The following is a 15,283-nucleotide window of genomic DNA, read 5'->3' on the forward strand; positions in this document are numbered from 1 at the left end:
GCGTAGCTCCCTGGACTCCCCGCCTTCCCCACCGCCTACTCCTGCACCTACTTGACCCCTTCCTCGCAGTGCAATCCTCATCGCCTTCCCCTCCATCCCCACCAGCACCCCGAACCCTTCCCCCCTGCATTCTCTCCTCCCCCCCCCCCCCCCCCAGGACCCACGGCTCCTTACTGCCCTTCTCTCCGCCCCCTCAGCTGCGCGCGCCGCCCCTCCCCCGCCGCAGCGAAACACGCCCTTCAGCACCCTGGCCAGCTCCGCCAGCTTCCCGCCTCCCCCCCCCCCTGCCCACAGTGAAAATGGCGGCGGCTGCCGCCTGCGCCGGGCGGGCGCTACCACTGCAGGGCGGCGGGAGGGGAGCGGGAGGGCGGAGCGGACCATCGGGGCAGCCGGGAGCCATGTTGGGGCTGCGGGAGGAGGCGATGCCGCCGCGGCGGAGCAGCCCGGCCCGCGCGGGAGGCAGCCGCCGCCTGTAGATGGTGGCGGGGCGGCGGGGGCAGAGCAGAGGCGGAGCGGGGCCGAGGGAGCGCTGGGGCCTGGCGCCCGCGGGCGGGGAGGGAGTCGGGGGGAACATGGCTGAGCCGCCGTCGCCGCTGCCGGGACCGAGCCGCCGGGGGCGGCTGCTGCTGCTGCTTCTCCTCCTCCCTTTGTTCCCCCTCGGCCGGGGGGAGCGGGGAGCCGAGCGGCCCGGGGGCTGCGCCCGCCGCGAGAAGCGGGAGCCCGGGGGGAGCCGGGAGCAGGAGGGGCCGGGCAGGGGGCTGCCGTGCGCGGGGGGCGGCTGGCGGGGCTTAGTGCTCCTGGGGGGGCTGCGCGGAGCCGGCCCGGGCAGCGGGGGCTTGGCGGCGGGCAGGGGGTGTCGCTGCGGAGGCCCCCTCCGGCCGGCGGGGGGGCGGTGGGGCGCCCTGGCGGGGAAGCGGCGGCGGGGTTGGGGTGCTCCCTCAGCTGGCTCGGGGCCCCCGGTGTGGGGCACGAAGAGGACTCCGAGCCCAGCAGCTGCCCAGGGGGAGCAGGCCGGCGGCCCCCCCTGCTTGTGGATTATAAACGTCCAGGCGCTGCCCCCGGAGCTGCCGGTCCTGGCACTGAAGGGCGCTGGGCAGCCCGGCACCCAGAGTCCCGGCGGCTGGGTAGCCGCGCCGAGCCCCGGCCGCAGGACTAGAGGGAACGGCTGCCCCAAGCCGCCGTGGCACCAAGGCGGAGAGCTCGCTGAGCAGACAAGGAGCGGAGCCGGTCCGGAGCGCCCAGGCACCTTCGCCTCCGTCGGGGCAGACAGCGGCGGGATCCGGAACCCCGCGGAGGAGGCGAGCGGAGAGCGGCCGGGCCCGGACAATGGGACTGGCTCCCTGGACAGTGTGGGCGGCCAGAGACACAGAGCCTGCTGCGGCTGTACCAGCCAGAGCCATCTCCGAGCTGCCGAGGGGCTCCCGAGCTGCCCCGGGGGCTGGCCGAGCGCGGCTGCGGAGGGCACCCGGCGCTCCCTGCACGGCGAGAGGCTGTGCGTAATGCAAGTGCCCAGTCCCGTCGCGTATAACTGCACGGATCCCTGGCCGCTGGAAACCTGGCAGCCTCGGCACCCGGAGAGGGACCCGCCGGCCTCGGAGTGCCGCTCCTGGTTTTCAAAGATGCATCTCAGGCCGCCAAGCCGCAGGGAGTGGCTGACCCTACTGACCTGCCTTGGGCTGTGTGCAGGGAGGCAGCCGCACGGGGGCACGTCCTGCCGGCGCGCCGGTGAGTGCTGGGAGGCCAGCCCCGAACTGGCTGTGCGCTCGGAGGAAGATCCTCCAGAGCAGAGGGAGGCTGGGGAGTTGGAAGAGGCCGTTTCAGCACCACCAGCTCCCGGGACAGCTCCCGGAGCGGAGCCAGGACCCGATCCAGCCGGCGCTCCGAGCCTGCCAGGCTCGCCGCCCAGAAAGCGGGTTCCCTGTCTGTTTCTTCACCTGTTTGATTCCACCAAAGGGTGTTTACAAACTCTTTGCTTTGCCGTGGCCTTTGGGAGCCCGTCAGCCCAGGATCTCCTTGCTCACTTGCCATTAAAGTCTAGTCAAGCTATGCAGTTTGCTCTACCCCATTATGCGCCTGCCAAGCAGAGGAGGAGGAGGGAGAGTGCGTTCCTACCATTGTTAAGGACTGGCAGGGCAGCCAACCGCCACCCCCACTTCCCTCAGTATAATTACCAGGTTCAGGTGGCTGAAAACCAGCCTCCAGGGACTCCTGTGATAACTGTGGCAGCACAAGACCCAGATTCTGGAGAGGCTGGGAAGCTAGTCTACTCCATGGATGCCCTGATGAATAGCAGGTCTATGGAGCTGTTTAGCATTGACCCCAAGAATGGTCTCATCACCACCACCAAAGCTTTGGACAGAGAGACTATGGACCTGCACTATTTCCGGGTTACTGCTGTGGATCATGGGGTCCCCCGCCTGTCTGCCACCACCATGATTGCTGTTACTGTTGCTGACCAAAATGATCATGACCCTGTTTTTGAGCAGAGTGAGTACAGAGAGACTATTAGGGAAAATGTAGAAGAAGGCTACCCTATCTTACAGCTAAGGGCCACAGATGTGGACTCCCCACCCAATGCAAACATCAGGTATCGATTTGTGAATGAACAAGCAGCTCACTCTGTTTTTGAGATAGATCCCAGGTCAGGGCTGATCACCACCAGTGGGCAAGTGGACAGAGAGAAAATGGAAAAATATTCTTTGGTGGTGGAGGCGAATGACCAGGGTAAGGAGCCTGGGCCCAGATCTGCTACAGTTAAAGTCTATATCACTGTTCTAGATGAGAATGACAATACCCCTCAATTCAGTGAAAAGCGCTACATTGTCCAGGTGAGAGAGGATATAAGACCCCATACGGAAATCTTGCAAGTTACTGCCACCGACATGGACAAAGACAATAATGCTTTAGTCCATTATAACATCATCAGTGGGAACAGCAGAGGTCAATTTTCCATTGACAGTGTGACGGGAGAAATACAGGTAGTGGCACCTTTGGATTTTGAAGTTGAACGTGAATATGCCCTGAGGATACGTGCTCAGGATGCAGGGCGCCCTCCTTTGTCTAACAACACTGGCATGGCCAGCATCCAAGTGGTGGACATTAATGATCATGCCCCAATTTTTGTCAGCACCCCTTTTCAAATCTCTGTCCTGGAAAATGCCCCCCTTGGCCATTCAGTGATCCACATCCAGGCAGTGGATGCAGATTATGGGGAGAACTCTCGTCTGGAATATAAGCTAACTGGGGTCTCAGCTGACACCCCCTTTGTGGTGAACAGTGCCACTGGGTGGATCACAGTGAGTGGCCCTTTGGACCGTGAGTCGGTGGAGCACTATTTCTTTGGGGTAGAGGCTCGGGACCATGGTTCTCCATCCTTATCTGCCTCTGCTAGTGTCACCATCACTGTCATGGATGTGAATGACAACCGACCTGAATTCACCCAAAAGGAGTATTTCATCCGACTAAATGAAGATGCTGCAGTAGGGACCAGTGTTCTCAGTGTCACAGCAATTGACAGGGATGTGAACAGTGCCATTAGCTACCAGATAACTGGGGGGAACACCCGGAACCGCTTTTCTATCAGTAGTCAGGGAGGAGTGGGGCTGATCACTCTCTCTCTACCGTTGGACTATAAGCAAGAAAGGCGCTATGTGTTGACAGTGACTGCCTCTGACCGGACCCTACAAGACAACTGCCACATTCATATCAACATCACAGATGCCAACACCCATCGGCCTGTGTTCCAGAGTGCCCACTACTCAGTGAGTGTTAATGAGGACCGTCCTGTGGGCAGCACTGTGGTGGTGATCAGTGCCACTGATGATGATGTGGGGGAAAATGCGAGGATCACGTATTACCTAGAGGATAACATTCCTCAGTTTCGTATTGATGCAGACTCAGGCGCCATCACATTACAGGCAGAGCTGGACTATGAAGACCAGGTCACCTACACCTTGGCCATCACTGCCAAAGATAATGGGATCCCTCAGAAAGCAGACACCACTTATGTAGAGATCATGGTGAATGATGTAAATGACAATGCTCCTCATTTTGTCAGTGCTCACTATCAAGGCATTATATCAGAGGATGCTCCTCCGTTCACCAGCGTGCTCCAGATCTCGGCCACTGACCGTGATGCCCACACCAATGGGCGGGTACAGTACACTTTCCAGAATGGGGAGGATGGAGATGGGGATTTTACCATAGAGCCCACCTCTGGGATTATCCGCACTGTCCGCAGGCTGGACCGAGAGAGTGTCCCAGTCTATGAGCTGACTGCCTATGCTGTGGACAGAGGGGTCCCCCCACAAAGAACCCCTGTCAACATTCAAGTCACTGTTCAAGATGTGAATGACAATGCCCCCATTTTCCCCGCTGAAGAGTTTGAGGTTTTGGTGAAGGAGAACAGCATTGTGGGCTCTGTGGTGGCTCAGATCACAGCTGTTGACCCAGATGAGGGACCTAATGCCCAGATCATGTATCAGATCGTGGAAGGCAACATCCCTGAGATCTTCCAGATGGACATATTTTCTGGGGAACTCACTGCCTTGATTGACCTGGATTATGAGACAAAACCCGAGTATGTAATTGTGGTCCAGGCCACGTCTGCACCACTCGTCAGCAGAGCCACAGTCCACATCAAGCTCATTGACCAGAATGACAATAGCCCTGTCCTCAAGAACTTCCAGATCCTCTTCAACAACTACATTTCCAACAGGTCCAACACCTTCCCTTCTGGGATCATAGGGAAGATCCCAGCCTATGACCCAGATGTGTCCGACAGGCTCTTCTACGCTTTTGAGCGGGGCAACGAGCTGCACTTGTTGATTGTAAATCAGTCAAGCGGTGAGCTGCGGCTGAGCCGAAAGCTGGACAACAATCGGCCCCTAGTGGCCTCCATGCTGGTGACAGTCACAGGTAAGATATTTAAACTCTTTGGAAGGCAGTGATAGTGTCACATTTCCTATGTTCAGGTGGTTCCAAGCTGGAGTGTTCCAGGCAGTGTGTATCTTGTAGAGCTGAATTTACAGCATTTGGGCTATTATTTTACTTAAAATCTGAATGAAACAAACATAAAATGGGTGGCTATGATAGTATCCATTCTACGGGAGCATCTGGTCAAGGGCTTGAAATGTAAGGAGGACCACACTGTGTATCAGCAAAGTGTTATTTAGCTAGAAGATCAGTTAGTTAAAGCTTTAAGCATGAGGTGCTCTCTCTAAATGCACATATCTGTGACATGCTGGCTTGGGAGGCACACTGCTTTCCCTGGTGGATGAGCAGACTGCTCCTGCTGGTTCCTAGAAGCTGCTGGACTGAATGTGCAATCTTTGCTTTGCTTTGAGCTCCTCCTAGCTAAGGGAGTGAGCCATTCCCATCCTTTGGGGCCTGAGCATGCCCTTGTCATTGTGCTTTCAGCAGTTGCTGATTCAGGAAGTGAGGGATTAAGCTCAGGGTTCAAACTCTCAACCCCTTAAAATGTCTTATTCAAATATTTACTGCTCCCTTTGTGTCTTCAACCCCCAGTTTGTTCTCCCCACCCTTCCAAAAATAGTTCCCATTTCAAAATTCTGGTTGTGGATTATTATTACTACAAATATTTGGCGCTAACTTTTCAAACGCAGCTTCTACAATTTTGAATTCATTTTTTGGAGTCCAAGTTGTTGCATGTACAGACACTGGGTGTAAAAGATTGTGTGCACCATTTTAGAAGAGAGGATTAAAATGTATCTCCTAAACTGACTGTGTAGGTTCTTGTGTGGTGGTCATTTAATGTATGCATGCATACAGAGAATTATTATTTTCCCCACTTTACAGATGAGGATGAAAGGCAAAGATGGAGTAAGTGACTTGTCCAAGGTCACACAAGAAACCAATGGCAGAGACAGAATTTGAATGTAGATCTCGTGCATCCCGGTCCCTTGCCTTTACTATAAGACCATCCTTCCTGCCTTGTAGATGATGTTTCTTGAAATGGATTCCTAATTATACCAAATAACCTAAGCATGACTTGTGAAGGAGGTGTGGGAGGTAAACTTGCTAGATACCTTCACAAAAAACCCCAAACACGGCTGGGGAAAAAATTGGTTGAGCAAAAAAAAGAAAAGAAAAAAAATGGGGGGCAAACCAAACTTGTTGAGCAAATAAAAGGCCGCTGCACCCCCTCTCCCTCCCCCCCCCCCCCGCCAGATGTGGCAGAGGGGAAATGGTCTTCCATCCAAGAGAAACAGAAAATACGAGACATTTTACATGTCTGGTATTTTCTGGTTTTTTTACTGGACAGAAGATGTGATTTCCAGACTGTCCAGGCAAAAACTGAACACCTGGCAACCGTACTGGGAGGTGTTCATTTGCAGGGTGTTGATGACATAGACTAAGTTATGTAGCTGTGTCTAGGAGGCTTACATTATTCATGACTTTCCACAGATCCTCAGCCTCCATCTAATCCTCCCCCCCCCCCCTTGTACCCTACCAACTTGTTTAGTGAGTGATCTGGGCAAATAAGGCCCTATTTCTTCCAAAAGATGGAGTATGAGCTTTAAATGGTGATGTATTCAATCCAGTCCGGGATACTCTGACGGCGCCTCACTAGATTGAAGTTCTTTAGGGGTTAATTGTAACTGCAGGGCATGGTAATATCATATTCAGACAAACACATGCACAGGCTGATTACTAGAGCTGGGGGGAGATGGGTTGACCTTTCTTGCTTCTGCCAGAGTGTGTTTATGCAGAATCTGCCTCCTAATACACTTAACCCTGCACAAAGGCAGGAGAAAATCACATTTCAAGGCCTTGAACTAAACTGCCTTAGAACAACAAGGCTCTTGAAATTACGATGTCATCATTTTCCAATGGAAGTGAGGCTAGCAAAGGCTATGCTCACAGCAGAGAGAAAGATAAGAAAGGAAGCCCAGTTTTGCAGGAGCGAGCCAGAATGGAAATGTGCCTTTTGTTGGCTAAGGTGGGTGCTAGGGGTGTTTAGTTTAGGCCCTGTTTTGTAAGGATGTCACCTTCCTGTAGCCCTTGCATTTTTTATTATTCTGCTATTTATTGACCACCTTCCATGCCCTTGATGCTTTATAAACATGTAGTATTGGAAGGCCCAAAGCTCACAGCCAGAATCAACACAAAATCATAATTACACCTAAGGGAAGGGGCATTTTGTAGATTTTAAAATGAACTGAAATTAACATTTGATTACACTGTTCATTTCTATACAGTGCAGTCTGAAAGCCACTGCACAAAAGTGAACTTCGTTCAGTAACATGAGTACTTTCATTTCTGAAGATTCACAATGATAAAAGGCCATTGGTGAGATACTGTGTGTGCTTAAAATACTAGAGTGCTACCGACTGGAAGGCAGGGTAGTATGTAGCTCTAAAGTAACGAATGGACTCTACTACGTCGCTGAATATAGGAAACAGAATCTACCACTAAATTGAAGGCTAAGTGCCTATTCAGTCTCCGTCTTTGTTTGGCTGCCAGCCGTATTTGTTATCTACTAAGACCCTGTCATTGGTAGGGTTAATATGGTGTGAGGAGGAAGGGAAGACTTTGATGGTAATAAAGCAATATTATTCCATAGGGACTGAAATCACAAACCCACGGATAGAAAGAAAAACAATAGAATTCTTTGGCTCAGAGGAATAAAGTGTTTGAGTTGGAGTGTCAGGCCTCAAAGGGAAATGTATGGATGATTCCTGAGCTGTTTCATCTGGGTGCCCCATAATCCCTCTGAAAGTCCCTATGTCAGAACTACACTCTGACCAAAGGAGTCTGGGTACAGCTCCTTACACAGCCAATCATCATCCCATTGGGGTTATTGAATCTTTGTTTTAAGCATCTGCCACTATTGAGCCAAGATACTGGCTCAGATGAGCCATTGAATGGTCCCACTTGGTATGGCAAGTCCTATGGCAGGAATTGTTGCATGAGACTTTTCCTATGAAGTGACAAGATTAAACCTACTCTCACGATAGCCAGCTATTCCAGGGCAGCTAGTATTTGGCATGAAACTTTGTCTCATCAGTGCCTGAAATCTTTCACGGTGGGTATCAATGCACAAACCCCACATCCTGGCAGGAGGCCCAACTCTAACCAAAATGATTTGTACTTCAAAGTCCTGCTGTTGCTCCTCCCGGACAGCTCTGGTGGTTTGTCTTTAATATCAACTAGCCCGGAGCCTGAGAACTTGCAGCTGTCAGACACAACTTTGTTATTCCAGGCTGCACTATTGTAATTAGGGATGTTAAAATTTGTTTATTCAAGTAAACGTGCACCCACTGAATTTTTTTTTCAGAGGTTACACGCTGGGGGAAGCAGTCGGCTCCCACCTGCTCCTGCCCCCCTGTGCGCTGCTGCCTCTGACACAGAAGCAGCAGTGTCGGGGGGGGGGGGGGTGTCTGCGTGTAACTGTACAGTAAACAACGAGCCTAGACTCACCGTTGAACTGTGTAAACGGTTACACTTTCACATCCCTAATGTAATGTGCTCTATTTAGGGCTACCTCTGAAGTTCACCCTGAAACACCAGCTGGTTCAGTGTGCAGATGTCCACCTGAAAGTCCGGGTGGCTCACAATGGGCATATAACATTATGAGCTCAGGTCAGCCTCCTTTTTGCTTCTCCGTGCAATTCAAGGTGTGGGTGATGCTCTTTAAAGCTCTGAAAGTTCTGGGAAGCAGTTTTTTAAGGTGCCGCTTTACCTTGTATTTCACAGTGGCATTTAAGATCAAGTGGGGCCTATTTGTTTATACACTCTGAGTCAAATCCCTCTGTTGTTCCCATGGGGCTGAATTTGCCTTCCATTCCTGTGCCAAGTTTTTCTCTGGAGAAGACCTGCTTTTGAAATTCGCTCCCCTTGCAGGTCCATCAGAGCCCAAGGCTAGTAACCTTTAGGACATGGCAGAACACTCACTTTAGGGTAAATGTTAAGTAACAGTGTGATGGTGTCCTAGGATGGTATGTTTTAATCTACATATTTAAAGCTGCCAAAGCAAGAGGCCCTGTAATTAAATTAGTGATAATATGCAAGTTAAATTTGACTGGATTCACAAGACCTCACAATTCCTTCAAATTAAGTATATCAGAAATTTGAAAGAGCAGCTGATGCCTCCTGGAAAAGAGAAACATTTACCTCAGGAACAATTCTCTCTTAGTTTCTCTTTTTTTTCCTTGCCTTATTCCTAAAGACATTTTCATAAAAAAGCCACCAAGATTTTTCCAACACAGGCATCTCTCTTTCTCTCTTGCTCCTTATTCCCACATGTGAATGTTGTGAATCTTTATTTGTGATGGCATAATCATCTTAGGCAACTGATTGTGATGCTACAAACCAGATTATGACATGAGATGGGGAAAGAAACATCAGAAGCTGCTGAGCTAAAAGACAAAAGTCCCAGAGGACATACCCAAAGCTGATATTCAGGGAGAATTGTTTCTGTGAGATATTAATTTCTCTGTATCTTTGGCTTATGGGTCCTGGTGATTGAAGTGTTAGTAAAAACAACAGTAAGGTTGTGTATTTGGCATCCCTCACTGTTTCTGATTGGCTTGGTGTTGGGCACCAGGAAAAGACATGTTCAGTCTTTGTCAGAGGGAAGGGGACAACTGAGACATTCAGGCTTTTATACTAAGCATAAACTGGGCTATCCTGAATTGAAATTGTTCCCTGTACTTTGGAGATGGGCTTCAAGCATGCAGAGCTAGCTGCTGAGGGCTGCTTCCTCAAGCGCCACTTGTCACAAGAAGATGTAATTGTGTCAAACTACTCACTGGGGCCAGAGATTTCAGTGTGATTGGTGGCTGGCTTTCTGAGAAGCTTACACTGAGTAATTGGCACCTTAGTTAGAACAGCAAAGCATCCTTACCCCAGCCCCAACCTGAATTCACTTTCCTGGCGGTCTTTTATCCTAATCCCATATGTCTAATAGAAATCAATCAGGATGTCCATAACAGTAATAAGTGATTATTAGACTTAGCTGTTGTGTGTTTGGGGAGAACTCAGCCTGCAAGTAGGAAAGAATCAACAAAAGAATGCATTCTGCTATTCAGGTGCATATGTGACTGATGATGCAGATTTATTGACAAGAGTTTAGACCCCAGCCTCCAAGTGAGGATCCTGGGATTTGGATTAAACAATAAAGAACCATGGAAAAACCTGTGTGTGACTGCAAAGGATCAGGAGCTCTGTAATACGAATGGCCCCACTGGACCTTATGCTCCCAGCCTGCCTACCATGGCTGTGGTGCCACTAATCTCAGTCCTGCTTCTGACATCTTGTACTGTTGGAGAGCAGTGTCTTGGGACTGTAACTTTAACCTCTACAACCAGCTAGGCCAGCGGAGCAAACTCTTGTTGTCCTCTGTAAGCACTATCTCTGTTGGTCAGCAAAGATGGCAGGAAGTATAAGTCTGGAGATCAAGGAACCAGTTTCTGAGCAGTTCTGAGCTGCATGTTAAGTAAATGCAAACTTGGAGCAAACTTGTTCCCATAGTCCTTGTGCCATGTCACAGTGGAATGTTTCCATGGGTGCATGGTTCAGACTGCCTTGTCGAGCTTTCTGTTGCTCAGTCATTGGGTTTTTTATAGATGTGTAATTGCACTTCACCTGTCCTATATCCTCACACTCCCATTTTCCCATCACCATTGGCAATAATCAGAGGCATGTCAGTGGAGAGTAATTAGGAGCTCATGCTGCTACCAGCGATGCAAAGGAAATAAAACTGCTGGTTGTGGCCAGGGATTCAATGTTGTGTCTTTCTTGCCATCAGAGAGCCAGAGGCAGGGTTGTAAAGACCATATAGGAAGGTCGTTTATTTGCCCAAATACTGGCAACCTTTTGTCCATGATGCCAATCACCAATGGACTCACCCTATTGGTATGGAGGTATTCTCTGGAGCAGAGGGACATAAAGCTCAGTGAAAGCTCTCGCACACATTCAGGCTGACCAACAAGTGGGGGCAACTGTTCCAGGGCGTGACGATGCAAAGGGTCCCAGGGCTTTGGGCGCTGATGCTGCTCCTGCACCCAGAGCTCAGACCCCTTTAAATCACTGCTGGAGCTCCGTGGTGTACTCCAAGTGGGTCTTAGGGCTGCCAAGGATGTAAAATCCTGTTTAAGATGTTAACCAGTTAAACTACATATTTAACTGGTTAACCAGCCCGCTGCAGGCAGGGGGTCTGCTCCAGCCAGGCCAGATGCCGGTTAGCCAGTTACCAGTAAGCATCACCTGATAAGGTTTAACCATTTACATTTCTAGAAGGCAACCGCAGTCCAGGCGGAGCTGAGGACTGGCTTCCCTCAGCCCCGTCCCTTCCAGGAGCACAGAGCCGTCCCCCCCAACCTGGCCCTGGGGGCCAGCGTGGCTATCAGCTCCCTAGCGCACACTAATGTTCTCTGCTCTAGGCGGCTGAATGACCAACCAAAGGATGTATGAGGAGGGAGAAACTGAGAGAGACCCAAGCTAGGCAGCCCCATGGCTGTGGGAAATCAAGAGGCCCCAGTGTGAGTGAAGAGGTGAAGATGTGAAGCTGCTTTAGCAATGCTGGAGCCCTGCTGCTCTGCTCTGCTCTTTTCTTTCCTTTCCCCTCCAGAGGGCATTTTGCAGAAAGTGGCTGCAATTCTATTGTCCGTTCTCAGGCCATTAACTCAAGAGCAGCGGCCTAGCTCTCTCAGCCTCTCTTCACTTGCAAAGTTAGCATGGGATGGCCCTTCATAATGTAGCAGGGAGTGCCTCGTGGATTGAGAGAAGGTCAGGCTGGTGAATGAATGGAAAAGAACCGCCTCTCCCCCCACCCACATGAGCTCAAACCCTCTCCACCTGTCTGAAAGGAGAGTGAAGGAGGTGGACGTGTGAGACCAGGACAGGCAGTGGCACAGCTTGGAAGAGGAAGAGGAAGTGAGGAGCTGACAACTGAGTCCTGTCCAGCCATACAGACGGATGCAGTGAATGGCTGAGCAGCATTATAGCTGGGTCTCGCCTGGGGACGTGAGAGAGACAAAATGAGTGAGATAATGTCTTTATTGGCCCCAACTTTTGTGGTGAAAGGAACAAGCGTTCAGGCAAAACAGAGCTCTTCCTGGGAAGATTGTTTCTTCCAGTGACAGAAGTTGGGCCAATGAAAAACATCCCCTCACCCAGCTTGTCTCTCTAATATCTGGACCAACACAGCTACAACTGCTCTGCAAACACCTGGGCATGGAGGCATACAGGCCCATCCGGGGCTCTTGTTCTAGAAGAATGGTGGATCACTCTGAGCTGCTCCCTCCCTCTCCAGAGAGACACAGGAAGTGCCCAAATTATGAATGAGTTGTGTTCCAAAAGTTCATTTGTAAGTCGGTTGTTTGGCACTCGGAACACATTTTCCCATAGAAACACTGTTAAAAATGATGGTCAGTTTCCCAGGCTAGCCCACAAAAGCCTATTGAAGCCATAAAGTAGCTGAAACACTGTAGCTACGTCTAGACTGGCATGATTTTCTGCAAATGCTTTTAACAGAAAAGTTTTCAGTTAAAAGCATTTGCGGAAAAGAGCGTCTAGATTGGCACAGACGCTTTTCCGCAAAAGCACTTTTTGCAGAAAAGCGTCCGTGCCAATCTAGACGCGCTTTTGCGCAAAAAAGTCCCGATCACAAAAATGGCGATTGGGGCTTTTTTGCGCAAAACAAATCTGAGCTGTCTACACTGGCCCTTTTGCGCAAAAGCTTTTGCGCAAAAGGACTTTTGCCCGAACGGGAGCAGCATTGTATTTCCGCAAGAAGCATTGATTTCTTACATGAGATCGTCAGTGTTCTTGCGGAAATTCAAGTGGCCAGTGTAGACAGCTGGCAAGTTTTTCTGCAAAAGCAGAAAAAGCGGAAAAATTTGCCAGTCTAGACACAGCCTGTCTCTTTGAAATGATAAATAGTAGAAAATAATACTGCTGCAATACTAAGAATTAAACAACGTAGAAAACCAATAACATTCACTAAGAAATAATTTTGTATTTAACGTTGAATGCAGGTTGGTATTTGAAGAAAGGCAGGTTTAACTAGAGGAAGATGAGGACGTAGGTGGAGATTCTGAAGGGGATTTTTGGGCATCCCCAGGCTACAGGGCTAGATTAGAAGAGGTGCCTGGAGTTGTTAGATTTTTTGAGGGGCTTCTTTAGGCTGAAGGGTGGGACCAAAAGTGAGGGGTTCAGAGTGCGGGAGGGAGTTGTGGATTGAGGGAGGGGTGAGGGCTCTGGGGTGGGGCTGATGGAGGCATTTGGGGTACAACAGGGGGCTCCAGGCTGGGGCTCATGGGTTTGGTGTGGGAAGGGGCTCAGGACAGAAGGTGGGGTGCGGGCTCAGGGCAGGAAGTGGAATGTGGGAGGGCACTCAGGGTGGAGGAAAGGGTTGGGGAGTAGGATTCTTATCTGGGGCAGCTCCCCTTGGTGGCACAGGCCTGCACAGCCAGGAGGTGGTGAGTGGTGTGAACGTGGGCCAGAGGAGAGGAGGCAGCTGGAGAGAAGCAGTGGTTTAAAGTGACCCTTCTTTCCAGTTGTACGGCTGCCAGTGCCCCCACTCCTCCGGCCCGCGTTCATGTCACTCGCTGCCTCGTGCTGAGCACAGACTGGGTGCAGAGCATGCGTGGGGGTACAGCTGGGAGCTGGGGCTACTGGAGCCGGCACTGAGCCTACATGAGGGTGCTGCTGGCCTGGGGGTGGGGCTGCCAGAATCTGTGCAGTGCCCATGGGTGGAGAGGTCTGCCAGGGGGTGGGGGTGGGAGCTGCGAGAGCCCCAGGCTGAGCCCACAGGCAGGGGGAGGGCAGCTAGGGGGCGGGTCTAGCTGCAGTCCTTCAGCCTTCACTCACCACCACCTGCATCTCTTGCCTGTTGCCCTGAGGCTGCAGATGAGCACTCGTTTCTGCGGCCGTTCGGGACGCGCCTGTATACCTCTCCAGCTGTGAGCGTGGCTAGTGCAAACCTCCATTAATTGCAAACGTAGCAACTGCTCCCCCACTGCTCCTGCTGCCAAACTGCATGTGCCCTGCGGCTGGAAGCTCTCTTCCCCCTCTTCACTCCCTTCCCTGGAGGCAAGTTTCCAGGACACTCCTTTCTAGGAAATGAATATTCAACAATATCTGGCTCTCTGTCCATTCACCGGGGCCTGGCTTTAATCAGAATGGCTGAGGAGTCTGGGATTAAATGGTTCCCGGGGGTGTTAGTGTCTCCAGCTGGCTTTGTTTTTGGAGGGTCAGTCCCGAACCATCTGCTTCCCCTCAGTGTGGCATAGACAGGGAGGCCCGGCAAAGGCCTGAGCTCCAGGCAGGGCAGTGCTGCCGGTGGGACGCATTGTCTTGTGCTCAGTGAATAGTGAACAGCCCACACGGGGTCACTTGCACTAGCAGCCCCCTTGTGTAATGCAGGGCCTGGGTGGTGTGTTGCAGATCTTCATGCTGGTGCAAGCAAGGAACGCGTTGTCCAGGCCCGGTGGAGTGTGGAAGCACCATCTGTGGTCTGGATTCTGGTGTCACTTGCTGGCACAGGTGAAACGAGTTTGCCAGCATCAGCCCTTGTCTGCAGCACTAACATGGCACACGTCCATTCTGTGAGGGCAGGAGGAGTAGGGGATCCTACAGAATGCTGGTCCCTGTCACATCCCATTGGGGGCTGGGGTGAGAAGGGCTGATTCCACACAGGCAGTCCTGGTGGTGATGCCCAATGGTGAGATCCTTCATTTCCCAGGCCTGCCGAGAAGAGAAGGCCTGAGATGAGCCCAAGGCTGGCTGCCTGACTCTCTCAGTTATTGGTGCTGTAGCACTACAAATGTGCAGCGGGGGTTGGAGAGATGCTGAGCAGAAAAGTAGGAGCAGCTGCTGGGCAGCAGCTGCAGCACGTGGGGAATTCCCTGTTTCATCACAGCTTCTGAGGCCCACTGGGTCGATCAATCTGAGGTATTGACGAGATGTTGACAGTTCTGCTGTCTAAGGCTGGATAGACGCCTTGTCCCTCCCTCGCTCAGGCACACATCAGCCACAGGGGAGAGATCACCGCTCCCTGAGGACAGTGGCGGCTTGGGGGTATGCGCAGAGCTCTGTGGGGATCAGGTGCAGAGAGAGGGCAGGGGAAGGCTTTTTCCTTGTGCATCAAGGGGCTAGGCAGCATACTCGGGGTGTGGGCAGGAGCCCCTCCTTTCTCCCTCCTTGGACTCTTTCTGCCTGGCAGCATTGTCGATGCGGGTACAGAGAGTTTTGTTGCCTCTCCCTTCCCATGTGTCTCTGCAGCCTGCTCACTATAGCCTGGAGGCAGCAGTTCAGG

At 51.7% G+C, this 15,283-nt stretch overlaps 1 protein-coding gene across 3 annotated transcripts in view; it reads left to right on the forward strand.

Annotated features, from left to right (window-relative positions):
- The first annotated feature begins 394 nt into the window (after positions 1–394).
- Positions 395–15,283, forward strand: part of CELSR3 (cadherin EGF LAG seven-pass G-type receptor 3) — a 76,334-nt gene continuing 61,445 nt past the window's right edge. For all 3 annotated transcript variants that reach the window (XR_016350434.1, XR_016350435.1, XM_014577431.4), the window contains exon 1: positions 395–4,917. Coding sequence is in view for 1 of the 3 variants with exons in the window: in XM_014577431.4 (XP_014432917.3) it covers positions 477–4,917 (4,441 nt within the window). In the remaining 2 variants the exon portion in view is untranslated. The remainder of the gene's footprint in view (positions 4,918–15,283) is intronic.

This window comes from Pelodiscus sinensis, chromosome 11, assembly GCF_052426305.1.
Source record: "Pelodiscus sinensis isolate ZL-2025 chromosome 11, ASM5242630v1, whole genome shotgun sequence".
NCBI lineage: Eukaryota > Metazoa > Chordata > Testudines > Trionychidae > Pelodiscus > Pelodiscus sinensis.